Source organism: Heloderma suspectum, chromosome 4 (assembly GCF_057233095.1).
Source record: "Heloderma suspectum isolate Gila_16-S chromosome 4, 16-S_ref, whole genome shotgun sequence".
NCBI lineage: Eukaryota > Metazoa > Chordata > Lepidosauria > Squamata > Helodermatidae > Heloderma > Heloderma suspectum.
Genome location: NC_139461.1, coordinates 230,774,596 through 230,789,929, shown reverse-complemented (window position 1 = coordinate 230,789,929; position 15,334 = coordinate 230,774,596). Strand labels below are relative to the sequence as shown.

Sequence of the window (15,334 nt, the reverse complement as noted above, 5' to 3'; positions counted from 1 at the left end):
TGCTTAAATGTACTTAAATTAAATATCCTTCATTACCATACTTAATAAGAGAGTCTTCCTTCACTGTATGCCTCTCAATACCCATTGCTAAGTAACATAAGCAGGAGGGTGCTGTTGTATTAATGTCCTACTGTGGACTTCCCATAGGCATCTGGTTGGCCATTGTACAGGCCTTTGGTTTGATCCAGCAGGGTTCTTCTTATGCTCTTAAGGTTTCTAGGCAATCCATCCAGCTGTAATAGGTACTGTAATCATTGTCCCAGTAATGTGAGTAAACCAAAGTCTAGCAGTATATATTGTGTTTGTTTCTATACTTTTTGACAACCACTTCTTTACCCTATAAATCAAGGTATTTGTTGAGATGAATGATGTTGAGACCACTCATTGCATTTGGTCTCTGAACCTCTATTTTGCTTTTTGTTGCTTTCTTTTAGATGTATAGCATTTAAATTGAGTGAGCTTGAGAGGATTTTTAACTTCCTTTTGCTACTGCTCAAACAGCTCTGACTTTTTGAAGCTTTTTGTAATGGCTTTTGGAATATTAATTTAGGATCAAGTTCTAATCTCTGTGACAGTTTACCATCACAGTGACCTACTAAAAGGTGGTCTCTGATAAGATATTCTTTGAGAACATCATGGTCTCAGGATTCTGCCAGTGTGTGCAGAAAGACATGATAAAGCTGTTGAGGACCTTAACTGTGGAAGTTAAATCTACTCCATTCATAAATCACATTCCCCCACCCCTCGCACACACACACAAAATCGTCTGTAAAGGCTTCCGTCATTTTGGTTTTGTGCTTTTAAGCACTGATACTGACATCAGGATTCCATCTGCTTGAGTCCCCATAGAATATACCAGAGTATTCAGTAAACCTCGGCCTTTGCATATAAACTGAAGATTTCCCTGAATCAGCAAAGGGATCTAATCTATAATTCTAGGCCACATTACAGTAGAATAGAAATCTAGGTGGAAAAATGGTATTCCTCATCTACTATACCTGCTTGGCTTTTCACCAACATTTGAGCTTATAATGGATCGATTGCAAGCCGTATCTCTAATTAGACAGAGCATTCAGGATATAGACAGACAGAACCAGTTGGCACAAGCTGTGTTTGTTCACCTTTATTTCCTCAGATGGCATTTTCTAACATGTTGAAAAGCACTCAATATTTACAGAATTTGACTATCCCAAAGTACCATGTGACTTTCACATTAGCAAGGTTTAATGTGGTGCATTCTCTATTGCTTGAAGGCCAATATGGAGGAGTATCTATCGCTTTTAAGACTCTGCCCTTGTGATTCTGGGGATATTGTAACATTGATACATGTTTCATGTGGGTGGGCGGGGTGGTGGCAGAGCAAAATTTAATCAAAATTTGGCATCCTATTGTGGTTGTTCAGATGTGGTGCCACTTCTATTATGTCTCGAAGGGCATAGTGTCAACATTACCCAGAAGGCTGCAATGTTTTTAAATTAAGTTTTAAAAATAAGACCTAAGATGCTTGCAAATGGTGATCCTTGATTCTGCTCATTTAACATTAAGTGTATGCAACTGCTGTCTGTATATTGTTATGAGCATATATTTTTGTTTGCATGTTCCTGATCACGGGGAGGATGCTAAGCATATTCAGTGAAACATATGAGGAATACTCCTTCAGACTCTCTGCTCAGTGCGGGAAGGCTGGTATGGAGCCAACAGGAACATTGCGAGTGGGGTGGCATGCATGGCCACCTTCCTCCTCCAAGAGTTCTTTGAGCATGTGAGGGAATAACATCTGAAATCTGAATAGGGCTTCAGTGAATAGTTCTGGCTAGTCAGAGTGCTTCAACTTACTTCACAAACAAGGCTGTCGTCTCCTGATGATATTCCCCCTTCGGTTTATGGATAGGAAGTGTGTTCTACTACTGTTTGTTTTCAGCATCTGGTAATCAGAAGTTGTCTGCCTTTGAACATGGGAGTTCCATTTACCTTGAAAACAGAGTTTTTAATAATTCAGTATAAATACTCTGTCTGGCCTTAATTATTCAGTGGTTGCTGAATAAGAAATAAAAGTTGTTTGAACAAAATATACATTAAAATGGGGTGGGGAAAACAGAGAGAGAATCACAATATACAACCTTATTCTGCTATGAATTCATAACAACTTTTATTTATATATTACATTACAAAAATATTTTGAACAAATAATGTTAGAAAGCATCCTTTTTATCATTAACCCCATAATGTTAACAAAACATGGGTGGAAAAAGAGAAAGACAGCCCAATTTTATGCAAATATATTTCAATTGAGATCTAATACACAATATATGCACTGTTGGATTTCATTGGGATAAGAGAGGCATCTGGGAACACACCACAGCCTAATATTAGAAAATAATGTACACATTGGTTTAAGAAATGAGGAGATAACTTATAAGATTGAAAGTGATCACAGTGGTATAAAAAAGGAAATTATAATGAGTCAGATTTGCAGATTTTTACCTCATAAAATCTGAAGCTATGAAGAACACTTGAAATGCATGTGGATTTCAAGATTTGAAATCAAGATTACTCTGGTTACAAGACAAGTTACGAAAAGGGCATTTAAAAACAAAATTGCCACAGATAGATATTTTTTTTTTTAAATATAACTCTTACTTTGGTCTTTTCTGGCATAAAAAGGAGAAAAAATCATTTCCCAGCTACGAATTACATATTGTACTAATAGAGGCCTTTCCAAATTAAGGACAGTTTGTGATACTGCACCCTGTTGCCTCATCACTGTAACAAATATAGGATATATCATTATATTCTGAGTGTGTCTTTCATTTGAACTTGAAAATCAACAGAGTGTGTGGAAACACCAATACAAAATATAGCTATTATGACTTATTGCTAGCAACATTTTAAAGAAGACATCAGTTTATTCCACTACCTGTGTGACCCACACTGAAAATGTGCCATTTTAAGAAAGGGAAAAACCCCTTACCTTTCTCATTCTGAAGAGTTTCTCTAGCTATCAATGCACTTGAGGTTAGCATATCTAAATATGGCAAGATGAGCACAAAGAGGTAGACAGATTCCTTTTTTCTTAATGGCAGTGTAGATTCATTTCTGAATGGCAAGAGATCACCAGTGCACGGAGATTTGTTTATAGTCTCACAATTCAAGATAGATTTTCTGAGAAATGTGTAATGAATTAAATCTAGTTTAGTCCTAGGTTTAGTTGAAGACAAACAGCATGTTGTATTAGATTCCCTAGTCTATTACTGGCTTCCACCCTCATAAACAAATGGAGCAGCTCAAAGATGTAGCATTGATTATGCAGGAGAGGATCTGGTATTTCAAGAAGACTATTTGATAAGGAGAGATGATGAAGTAAATAAGCTCCTCCATCACATGTTGACCAATAAAAATTGTGTGTATTTAAAGTATTGGGATGTCATTTATGTAATATATATGGGACAATCATATAAATATCAATCGGTCAGGTATTTTACTGGTATTAATTTTTAGTATCCCAGTATAAAAATCTAGGAACCCATACTTTCTATTTGTTATTAATACACCTATACAAAGGTTTGGATGTGACTCTGTTAATTAACTTGTTAATTTGACCTGGCAGGTTGATGCTATGCCTCCCTAGTACTTTTCAGAAGAAGGGGGGGGGGAGTTCTGAACTGACTGTTGAGATTTAAGTGTCTTAAATTTGGGAACCGTGTATCAAAATCACAAACCAAAGGAGCAGCAACCTTGACTAAATTTCATTTTTAACAGTCATTAGATTCAGTTTTGCACTGTCAAATGTATTTCTGCTTCAGCGGAGAGGACAGCTGAACCCAAAGGAGGAGTGTCAAAAACTGGTGAAAGGCTTTCGGTTAGCCTCACTTGAAATGATCTGCCTTATCCAGTGTAGACATTAATGGTAGCAGCCAAAAATCAAAACAAAAACCAGCCAGACAGCTATAGCAATAATTGAACTCTAAACAACATCTCCACAAAATTTAATTCCCTTGGAACCATACCAGTGGCCTTAGGGGATGGATGCTACACACAAGTACAGCAAGGGCAATGTGCATTTGGAAACTGGTTTCTGTGGAGGAGTCAGGCTTCTGGGATCAGGTCCTATGACAAAAGTGCTGCAATGGCTCATGTCTATTATCTGTGAGTTTGGGCCTTGATCCATAGATCCTCACATTCAGCACAGTGCTGTGCCCTAGGTTCTGTGCACAAGGCACTTCTATCATCTTCTTCTTGCAAAAAGATGATCAATTCTGTCAGGTATGACAGAACTGGTAACTTGTTTTGAGGAGGTGGTATTGAATTGGGCACAGCTTTCTCCCCCCCCCTCCTTCCCAAGCAATTGGCATACATAATTAAGGCTGCAATCCTATTCATACTGACTTGAGAGTACACCCCATCATATCCAGTGGGACATACTCCTGAGCAGCCATGTATAGCTCTTTTTATGGTACTTTAAACACTGCTATCTGAGACCCTGCACTGTTACCCCCTATTATAAACTTGTTAGACACTGGGGTGTCATTCTGAATGTTTTATGCTCATGCCATAAAACAGCTGGCTGAAAACAGCTGGGAGAATGTCTGTAAAGTGCATTGTGATGGTACTATCCTACAATTAAGGAACTGCACATAAGCTGTTGATGGTGCTTTCCTGGCCAGTGATACTTCAGACACTTGGCAGGCGGCACATGATGCTGGCTCCTGCTTACTCTTTTTAACTTTTAAATTGCAGTTAATATTGGCCATATCTTTAATTAAACTTTTTCCAGATATTGCAATGTCTAGCTACATGGATACAATAGTATCACAAACTGAAAATGGAAAAACAGCAGCTTATACTGGCGTTTCTTAGCCATGGCGACTAGCTGAAGGGGACAAGAAAGTAGTCCGCATTAAGACTGTTGACTAGTCTCTGCCAGTCTTTTACATTTCTTTGGTCAGCTGCTTTCCCCGCTCAGCCCCAGCAGGGGGAATAGAGTACAGAGAAACAGCAGCAGCAGCAAAACAAAATGGATAGACAGTATGGGATTCTTGGCTGTCCCAAGTAAAGGCTTTGCTATTAAATCCCTCAGTGAAAAGCCTTCTGTCCTTTAGTTTCTTGCAATCTGAAAGGCTTGCATCCAATGCTGTCTGTGATGACCAGTCCTCTCCAGCCCCCTCCCCCATGTGCCACCTGACCTAAATCTGCTTTGGAGGGTTGGGGGACCCAGCAGTTAATAGGCTCTTCGTTTGTTTGTTCGTTTGACCGACTCAAGCTTCTAGTAAACCCCCCCCAAGGCAGATCCCACAATCCAGAGGTTTGCCCATAGGACTTGAAAGTTCTTCATTAACTTGTCTGGGACACCATTGGAACCACCTTCTTATTTAGGGTGCAATCCTAAGCAAAGGTACCTGGTAATATGTCCCACTGAATGCAGTGGGACTTACTTCTCAGCATTGTGATCCTAGGTACTCATTGGATTTCAAGAAATTATTTGCTATCATATTCAAAAGACACTCTAACAGCACAGTCCTATGCATGTTTACTGAGAAGTAAGTCCTACTCTTTTCAATGGGGCTTACGTCAAGGTCTGTATAGGACTGCAGCCTAAATGTGTAAGAGCTCAAATCTGAAAAGGAGGTTTCCAAACCATGTTTCCAATATGTAATCCTCATAACAAACATTCTGTAAGGTGAATGGCTCCTTGCCAAAGCAAACATCTCAGAGAAGCCAAAAGCCAAAATACACAATGTAAAATATGCACCAACTGTGCTTGAAATTCTCACTGGAATAAAGGTCCATGTTTTAATTTTTGTTTTTTGTCCTGGAAAACAAAACAAAAAAACAACTTTTAACCATCAGTCTGCTCATCTGAGTGAAGGCTGAATGAATATCCAAACTAAATGGAACACACTTTTGTCCTTTCTTAAAACAGGTAAAGCTGTGTGAAAAAGGAACAGTCAGTTGCTAAGCAATTGTTTCACTTCTTGCATAAGAATGGAAAAGGCCTATCTCTATACATTCAGAAGAAACATATTGTCCTGTCCTGGACTGTACCTCTACAAATGGAGTATCTCTCATCTATGTGGTTTGTTGTGTATATACACTGGGTTGTGGGGAGGAACTGAATAAAAACACTTCTGTTCCATGGAGCTATAATGTTCTGAAAATATGGAACATTCCTTTAAGATAAGGAATTCCTTAAAATAATCAATATCTGGCATTCCACAGTTTATTATTGCAACACTACACAGGAATGTACATTGTTTTAGGTCCCTCCCATGTTAACTCTTTGTCCTGGATTTTAGTTTGCTTTACAGTTTAGTACAACTCATGTAAATATGATCTTAACTGGATGTGAGTTAACGTTCAACCATGTGGTCTAAACAAATTTCTGGGTGGAAATATAGCACTGGAAATCTTGATTTCATAGTCTTTTTCTTCATAATGTTGGTGTAATCCAGTACATCTAGGATAATGGCAAAATCAGCTGCCTCTTACAGCTGGATTCACATGGTCATTTTAGGTCACATTTTCTCCATGTGAATTATGGAAGTATGGAAACAGTATGGGGCAGAATCCAACGGGGCACTTACTCTTGTGCGCCCCCAATTCCTGTCTACAAGCGACACCAACCACTTGTGGAAAAGAGATTTAGCGCTTCTGGGGACAACCCAAATGCACACCTGCAATTGCAGTAATCACTTTAAAAGTGGGTCTATGTACTGTTTATGCCCTTCTTGGTTTATGCTTGCCCTCCAAACCAAGATTGCAATCCATGGTGATTTGCAATCTTGAACTACAGGGCAAGAGTAGACCATACTTTGCCAGTTTGTACATAACAGCAAAATATATTTTGTGCTACAGAGGAAATAACTAATTGAACTGGAAAACGTAAGTAGAGATGGGAGGAAGAGAGAACACATGAGCATCAGGCTTATTCAGCTAGTGATAAATCACGATTTAGTGTGACACCATACTCTAATTTCTTTCAATAATTACAGCTTTCACTTTAAAGAAAATGTGTTTCTAGCTCTTATGGTTGCATAGGAAAACTTAAATCATGAGGCAATACATGCTAAAGGTTCAGAAAATAGAAAGCACATAAAAAATGAATTATTATTTTCATATAATTATTTCCAAGCCCATTTTAGGACAGATGTATTTTTTCATATTTGGGGATAATTCCAGAGATACAATGTAGAAAAAGGGCAACATGTCCATCAGTGGTATCATGGAATCCACCACATGATAGCAAATTAAACACAATCCACCAGCTTTTGAGATATTTCTAAAGTAACCCTCATTGTTGACCAAGATTCCTGCTCCAGAGGCATGTAAAAATCATGCTAGCCTTTTTTTTTCACCCTGTCACCATGAGAACTAGAAATGTGAATGGAAAATTTAACGTTTTTTGGTTTCAATCTACATAGCTGATTTAAGAAGCCCTTGAAAGTGTGATTTGGGAGATGATTCTGAGTTCCAAACCCCACAATATTATCCCATCTTACCAAATTATGAGTTCAACGATTATTAGAGTTGATTGAAAAGGGATACAGAACATTTAAATTTATCCTTTGTCACTACTGTTGAAAAAGGATTTTAACACTTTGCAACAACAAAAATAAGTTTACCAGTTGAATAAATACACGATTTTTCTTTTCTTTTTTTTATATCTATAAACACATATTTTACAAAACCCCATAGCAGTATGGGAAATAAAGATCCTTCTACAAAAAGAAGATGTTAAGTCAATGTACAAAATAAAGCTTTAGAGTTTCAAAATCATATCTGGGCAAGTGAGACATTTACCAATTAGAGGTGATACCATTCCTTTGCTTGGAAGGGCCAGGTGAAACAATTCTTTGAGAACATACATGATCAGATGGAATGTTATCCTTCTCTTTTCTGGATATTGCACTTAACAATCCTTGTTTTGTCAGGAAGGATTCAGTAGATCTAACAGAAAAAAAGCCATTGCCACACAGACAGAAACAGTTAAAGGTTCTGCTGGGGTGCTGCTTATGGATGAGCTTTTGAGATGACGGCGGAATGCCAGGTCTGGCTGTGGCTGCTGGTCCAACTGGTTTGAAAACCAAATGGATGGGTTGACTGAGATGTATCCATTTGTTATCCTGATGTGGGAAGGCATGGTTGTTGTTCTAGAAGAAAATACACAAGGGCAAGATTACAAAATGTTCTTAATTCATCAGGTTTAGGAAAAACAGCCAGATTGTCACATATTCATGTCATGCCTTTGTTGGTGAATTGGGGCAAACGAAGTCTACATACAGAGGAGAAAAGCTCACCACCATTTTTGAGTGGAAGCGGACAACTTGACACATGACAGCTTTTCTTCACAGTTGTCATGGGAAAAAGTAGCCTAACAAAAGGAATTCTACATGGTAAGATTGAAACTAAAACAGACACTACAATGGTGGTTACTTGCAATTGTACAAGCAATAGACGCTATGCGGAAATTGTATGCATTTTGCCCCCTAAAATCATCAACATCAAAAATAGCAATCCCAGAGAAACATCAGTTGACTTGCTACCTCTATTTTCTCACCTGTCACTTATCATCCAGCTTTTCCAACCTGTTCCCTGCCCCAATCCTCATCCAGCATTCCCACCTTTGGTATATTAAAAAAATCTGTTCTACTGCTATTCATTGTTAAACACCTCCATGTTTAGTTCAGTGTAGCATAAAATGTGTTCATATTGCATGTAGTTAAGTTGTTGGGGTTTTTTTGAGGGGAGGGGAGTTCTTGATGAGAAATGTTTTGCAAATATATATGAAGATATTATTAATAAACCTTAACACAATTGAATGAATACTGAAAACTGTTGCCTTACTTAATATAATTGACGAAAGTGTGCCCAATGGGAATTCCATGTCAATACCTAACATTTTTTCCTTGAGAAACACATCTTGTAACTGAAATAATAAAGGACTGGTAAATTGCAATGGGGATTCATGATTCTATGTAAACGCTCCATATAATAAGACTGATTTGAATTTGGGGTTTTGTTTGTATGATTTTCTGCATGTGCTTTCTGTTTATTTTCAAAACAAAAGTCACCATTTTTAAAAAGACCAGAACAGATGTGGAGCCAATTCTATCAGATTATTCTCAGTGTGGCTTTTGTTCTTGTTGTTTAAGGTCAGAGAACAACTCATTGTGTTCTTCCTTCAGAAGAGGTTGCTGTGGCGTTATCAGACAATCATGAACATCACTAAAAGTACTGTATCAAATGAAATTAATAAAATAACAAAAAAAACCAAATGCTCAGATGTGTTAGTCTTAAAAGGGATTCTCCCAATGGTTATTTTGAAATGGCACCTAGGCTATGGTGTTGGATACAATAACAAATACCAACTGTGGTAATGGATACGGTGTGTGCATGTGTGTGTGTGTGTGTGCATGTGTGCGCGGGTGTGGGTATTTTAAATGATCACACATGCACTTCTAGAGGGGTAAGTTAAGGGGATTATAACTCTACTTGTCACACAATAACAGTAGTTTCTAGTGTGACTTTTTGTATTGAGCACAAAAGAATGTATGACACCTCTGTCTTTCAGTCAGCCATCCTTCAGTCAAGGAGAACAGACAGTATGCCACTTAAGTTAACCCAACAGGGATCCTCGTATTAATTCCTATTAATTGTAAGGAAGCATTTGAATTTTTTTAATGGCATTTAATCTGTGTAAGCTGAAGCTCAAATATTTTGGCCACCTAATGCGAAGAGAAAAGTCACTGGAAAAGACCCTGATGCTGGGAAAGATTGAAGGCAAAAGGAGCAGGGGACGGCAGAGGATGAGATGGCTAGATAGCATCACCGATGCAATGAATATGGACTTGAGCACACTCTGGGAGAGAGTGAGGACAGGAAGGCCTGGTGTGCTATGGTCCATGGGGTCACGAAGAGTCGGACACAACTGAACGACTGAACAACAACAAATCTGTGTAAACCACCTAGAGAGCTTCGGCTATGTGGCAGTATTGAAATGTCAATAATCATAATAATAACAACAACAACAACAACAATAATAATAGGCAGTATCATTATTGTTTATTCATTCTTACATCCTAGATGCCTTCCCTCATCTCCAGTTGGTTCTTTCATTGTCACAAATAGATCTTCTGCTATTCTTACATGTACATTAAGGAGGAACAAGTATCATATTTCTCATCAAACCTTTTCCCTGTACATTTCTCAAAATTGTGCTGAATTATATATTTACTTGAAGGTTTACATTGTTTTTCATTGGTGAAAATTTGTCCATAGGGCCATCATTCCTATCAGGTACAAGACAGTTGAAGGTATATCTACCCATAGAAATTAGGAGTTAATTAATTTTGTCTGTATTGCCCTTCAACTGAAAGGTTGTTCTTTTTGAAAGCCCGCCTATAGGAATCGCCCCTACTTCCAGGCCCTGGTGTCCAGTACTTCTGAAACAATAATGGAAGACATTATTGATTTCAGCGTAACTGCTGGACTCTGCTTGAGTGGCTGTCCCACAAATATTTATAAAAACATAGCAGCTTTGTTCTGTTAGCTAAGATTTTGCTTTAAGATCAGAAAGGCCTAAACTGACTTCCTGATGCTGCTAACCCCCTGTTGATTCATGTTAACTTTATAGTTATGGGGGAGAGCAATAGCACACATAAATCTCTTCCCCATTTGTTTCTGTGATGTCCATTAAAATATCTTCTTCCTAGTATGAATGTAATCTAAACTGGGCACTGTAATTCTCTCTTCTAATTTTTTTTAAAATGAATTAGATAAGTTTGTATACATCAACATTATTGGCATTAGCTATTTTGATTGTAATTTGTATCATAGTTAGTATAAATATTTCATTTCCAGAACTCCTTTAAAACAGGGACTAGGATGTTGAAACTGTAATAGGACATGGGGAATATTGATAATGCATTTGGGGGTTGGGATATGTCAGAGCAATGTGACAGGCTGAGAAATGGAGGGCTATAGGAAGAAACAAGAAGTGATTTGGGGCACAGAACTCCCTCATCAATCTGCAAGGTCCACTTTAATCCTATGTAGGCTGGAAACCATTTCTGAACAAATGAAAAATGCAGTTTCATTTTTGCCCATTGTGCTGTTTGTGGCCTACAGATTTCCAGTCTTCCCAGTTGTGCACTCAAAGTTGTCTCTCTGTTTTCACCAGTCTTAGTTCAGTTATTAAAGCAGACAACTTGGTCCTCTCCTAGCTCAGCCCCTAACCATTCCAACCTTGTACTGATGTCTGAAATTATCAGTACCTCACCAACATTTTTTGCCACCACAAAATCAAGAATTTTTTTAAAAATAGGCCGGGCTGTCATTATTTATTGCAGAGGACTTCAATATTTGCCCTTATTGTAATAACACTTTTTGCCAGTGTTGTTTTCCCCTCTGTTATATTGTGAAGATGCAGAAGCATTTCTGAGAAATGTCATGTATTTGAAATATGGTGTCCACTGAGGAGGAAAAAGAGGAGAAGGATTGGTGCTTAGGTTAATTCTCAGACAATTGCAGAGAGGTGAATGCCTTGTAAAATCCAATAACCTTTGAAGCATACCCTTGGAGTGATTACTCCATCCTCAACCTAATGCTTTAAAGATGTGAGAGTACTTTCTGATTTGGCAACAAGAAGAACTTCATCCTTATTAAACCAGTCTGTCAGGAAACAATATATCATTCTTTCTTTCATTCGTTCTTTCTTTTTTAAACTAACTTTAAAATTGCTATAGCTGTTCGAGGTTATATAGCTGAAAAATGGCATGGATTCTCATGAAGTGTCTGTGTGGTCCTCAGGGAAGAGATGACACCATTGACTCCTCCTTTTGCCCTCCTCCCTACTACCTCAGAAATGCTTTGATGCTTTTATAATATTTTGGAAACATCCCTTCATAATTCCATACCATGACTTACCACCACAGTTGACACAGCCTCCCCTGAAGAATCCATCCCATTTTTCATCCAAGTCCCTGTGCTGAGACAAGACTTCTGTGTGTGTTATTTATTTTGCCAGCCCTTCACAGACACCCAAGGCAGAATAAATTCAATAACAGACACAAAGCTTGGATGGTAATGCTGTCTCATAAAAGCTTGGATGGCAATAGCTGTCTCATGCTATTTCTGGTCTCATACCAGGGGTGACATTTCTGGATCTTTTAGACATGCAAAAGCTACATTACTTCTGGAATATGACATTATGGATTGATTCAATAGTGACCAATAAATATGAAGTCTAAAACAGACAACCGATTCTCAGCTAAATAAATGGCTGGAAATTAAAATTAAAATGAGTGCTGATTAATTGGAACTGGCCATCTAGACTCGCCCACTGTTTGTGGTGTTATACCACAATATACATTGTGCAATACATTGCCCAGGTCAGAGGATCTTGTACACTTCAGCATCAGGGGCAGCTGATGGTCTATGGCCACTGCACATATTCTGTGGTTTCACCTGTAGCCACAGCTAAAGACCAGTTCAACAGCCACTTGACCAGCATACAACACACTCTGACATATTCCCCTCTCAACCAAGAATCAGAAGTGCCATCGAGCAGGGATGGGGTAAGTATTCCAATGGGAGTGGGTTTGAAAAGAGACTTTCTCCTAGGATGGCCATGTGTCCTACTTTATAGAGGCCAGTCCTCTATTTTAAAGGCTGTTAGAGGACAGTCTTCTATTTGAAGGGCTGTCCAGTCTCTTGAAAGCCTGTTGAAAGCTAAAGAACCATAAGAACGGAGGGAATACAGGGGCCTTGAAGTTGCCCATGAACAGTTAGCACCTGGGCAACAGCTGACTTGAGGTCACCTGGTCACACAGATCTCCTGGTCATGGTCTTCCCCACTATGGTCAGATGCATTGTATTTATATTTGAATTATAGTGATTATTTCTAAATTTGCACCTATGCATATAAATGAGCATATGCAAATTTTATGCACATTGCATTCCTCTTTTTTCCTTCTTCTTTTGGCAATGCTTAAGTAGTCATCCCAATTCCTCTCAGGCCCCTCCAGGCTGAAATATTGCAACCCATTTTGAGTCAGTCCAGACCTCTGAATCTTGGTCAAGGGTCAGCACTGTGTTTGCTTTCCACTCACTACCTCTCTCCTGCCACTGCAGCCCTCAGAAGCACCACCCTCTCATTGCTGTGAAGGAGAAGGATAGACAATGGCAGGAGGAGCTGGGCTTATTACCACACAAGCAGGCAGGCAGGAAAAACTACAAACCCTTTGATCCTCACAGCAAGTGACATTTCAAGTTTTGGAGTTGGTTGGGCAGCCTGCCTGCCTAGGGTGTCCAGGTGAAAAAGAGAACAGAGCTCCTGCATCTTTGATAACTGTGTAGAAGAGGAAATTTGTCATGCAAGCTACAGCTGCTGGAATTTCTCCTTCTACACAAGTATTACAAGTGTAGGAGCCCTGCCCCTGCCCTCATTTTTATCTGGCCACCATAGCAGCAGCCTGCATGCTTTCCTGTGTGTTAGCAAGCTGGAGTCTCTCCCACTGCGAGTCAACCTCCCCCACCCTTGCAACAGTACAGGGGGGTGTCATGGAAGGCGTAGACGACACACCAGGCAGGTTGCTAGATAAGAACTTTATTGTCTGTCTTGAACAGAAACAGACCAACAGAAAACTCCTGACTCCTCCCAGAAACAACTACATCTAATGCCACTTAGGGCGCAATCCTACGGGGATAGGCAGCCGCCTCTGAACTTGGAGGCGACCGCCTATCCAATGCAGGGCTGGAAAAGCACAGAGGGGTTTGTTCCCTCCACTCTTCTCCTGCCCTGCATTTGCGGCTAGACAGACAATTTCGGCTGTCTAGCCACGGGAAGGTGGAGAGTAGGAGGAGGCTGCCAGACAACACATAGGATGTGTTGTACTGGCATTTCCACCTTCACCACCCCAGAACGCCCCCCCCGGAACACCCCATTTTGGCTGCTCTGTACTCCTCTTCTGAGCGCAGAGTGCAGAGCTGTTCCACGCTGCCTGCAAGGCAGCGTGGAAGCAGGGGGAGGTCAGTTCTCCGGGAACCAACCTCAGAGTGCAGGCTCTGAGGTCGGTACCCCGAAAACCAGATACCCTATAGCCATCTAGCCACTGACTAGCGGCCATAAGATTGCTCCCTTAGTGACTAAACTATATAATGACAATATCCACATTGAGGGGAGGGTGATGGAAAAGCAGAGGGGGAACTCATGAGGAGAGGGTCTAAGAATGCCAACTAGGTTTTATGATTGTTCCTTGTGAGTGCTTGCACACACACACCTCTGAGAGTTTTCAGGTATTCACGCATAATGCTTGCAAAACCCAGATGGTTTGTGAAGCAAGCAGGGAATACTTTGTCCATCTCCAACTAGGAGGGACAGAGCAGGAAGAATGAAAAGGTGTGTACAAATTCACAAGTGCTTTGGAGTTGAGGGAGAAGTTTGGTGGCCAAGTTGTTTATCCCAACCCCACTCTCCCAGATACATGGTCTTAACTTCCTAGCCTCTCCTTTTTTTGTTCAGGATCGACCAGGACTTGCTTGAGACATTTTGCCAGCTAAGACAACTGTAGCACAAGAATGGGAGATTAGCCGGACACCTATTTGGGGAGTTAAACTGACAGGTGATTAAGTTTAAAATCACACATCTTCAAGCCATCTTCTAATATATTGAACAATATATGTTCATATAGGAGTATATAATGCTAGAAATGGCTCTCAGTCTATGGAATTCATTGAATGTAGCTGAGCTAAGTGAAAACTGAAACCCTGTCAAGCCTATTATTCTTAACTATTGTAACTCTCTTCAACAGAGTCTACCTTAAAGCCCGTATTTAAAGTAATACTTCTGAAACTGTCGAACAATTCATCTACATTATCTACAAACTTAAAAGGGCATGAAGAATAATCCTACGGCAGAGAGTTCATGGACAGGACAGAAGCCACTGTTTAGCCATTATAGATAAGAAGAAAGCTTCTCGACAGATCTATATTAAACACCCTCTTAAATCAAATTTCCTGTCCCTCTATTTAATGCATACTAACCAACATTGAGGTGGAATTTTTCTCCTTGTGTATCTAATAGAAAAGCAGGATAACCACCATCACCCACCCTTGCCTACACACACCAACTATATGCTAAACCATAACGAATCATAGTAAGATATTTCAGATCTAGTCTTAAGTAACATCTGGCAACTGCATGCTGTGGATATGGAAAATATAAATGGAGTGGTTCCTATTTATAAATTAAAAGATCCATCGGAACATCTGCTAACAAGTGGTGTCCTGGAGTCCATCTGCCACCCACAGTTACTCACCAGTATTTATAAACATGTGC

The 15,334-nt window shown here is 39.5% G+C and overlaps 1 protein-coding gene across 1 annotated transcript in view; it reads right to left on the bottom strand.

The window, feature by feature from the left end:
* Positions 1–7,657: 7,657 nt before the first annotated feature.
* TRABD2B (TraB domain containing 2B) overlaps positions 7,658–15,334 on the bottom strand; it is a 381,394-nt gene continuing 373,717 nt past the window's right edge. Inside the window, exon 7 of the mRNA XM_084848270.1 lies at positions 7,658–8,147. Within this exon, the coding sequence (XP_084704396.1) occupies positions 7,925–8,147 (223 nt within the window). The 3' untranslated portion in view covers positions 7,658–7,924. The remainder of the gene's footprint in view (positions 8,148–15,334) is intronic.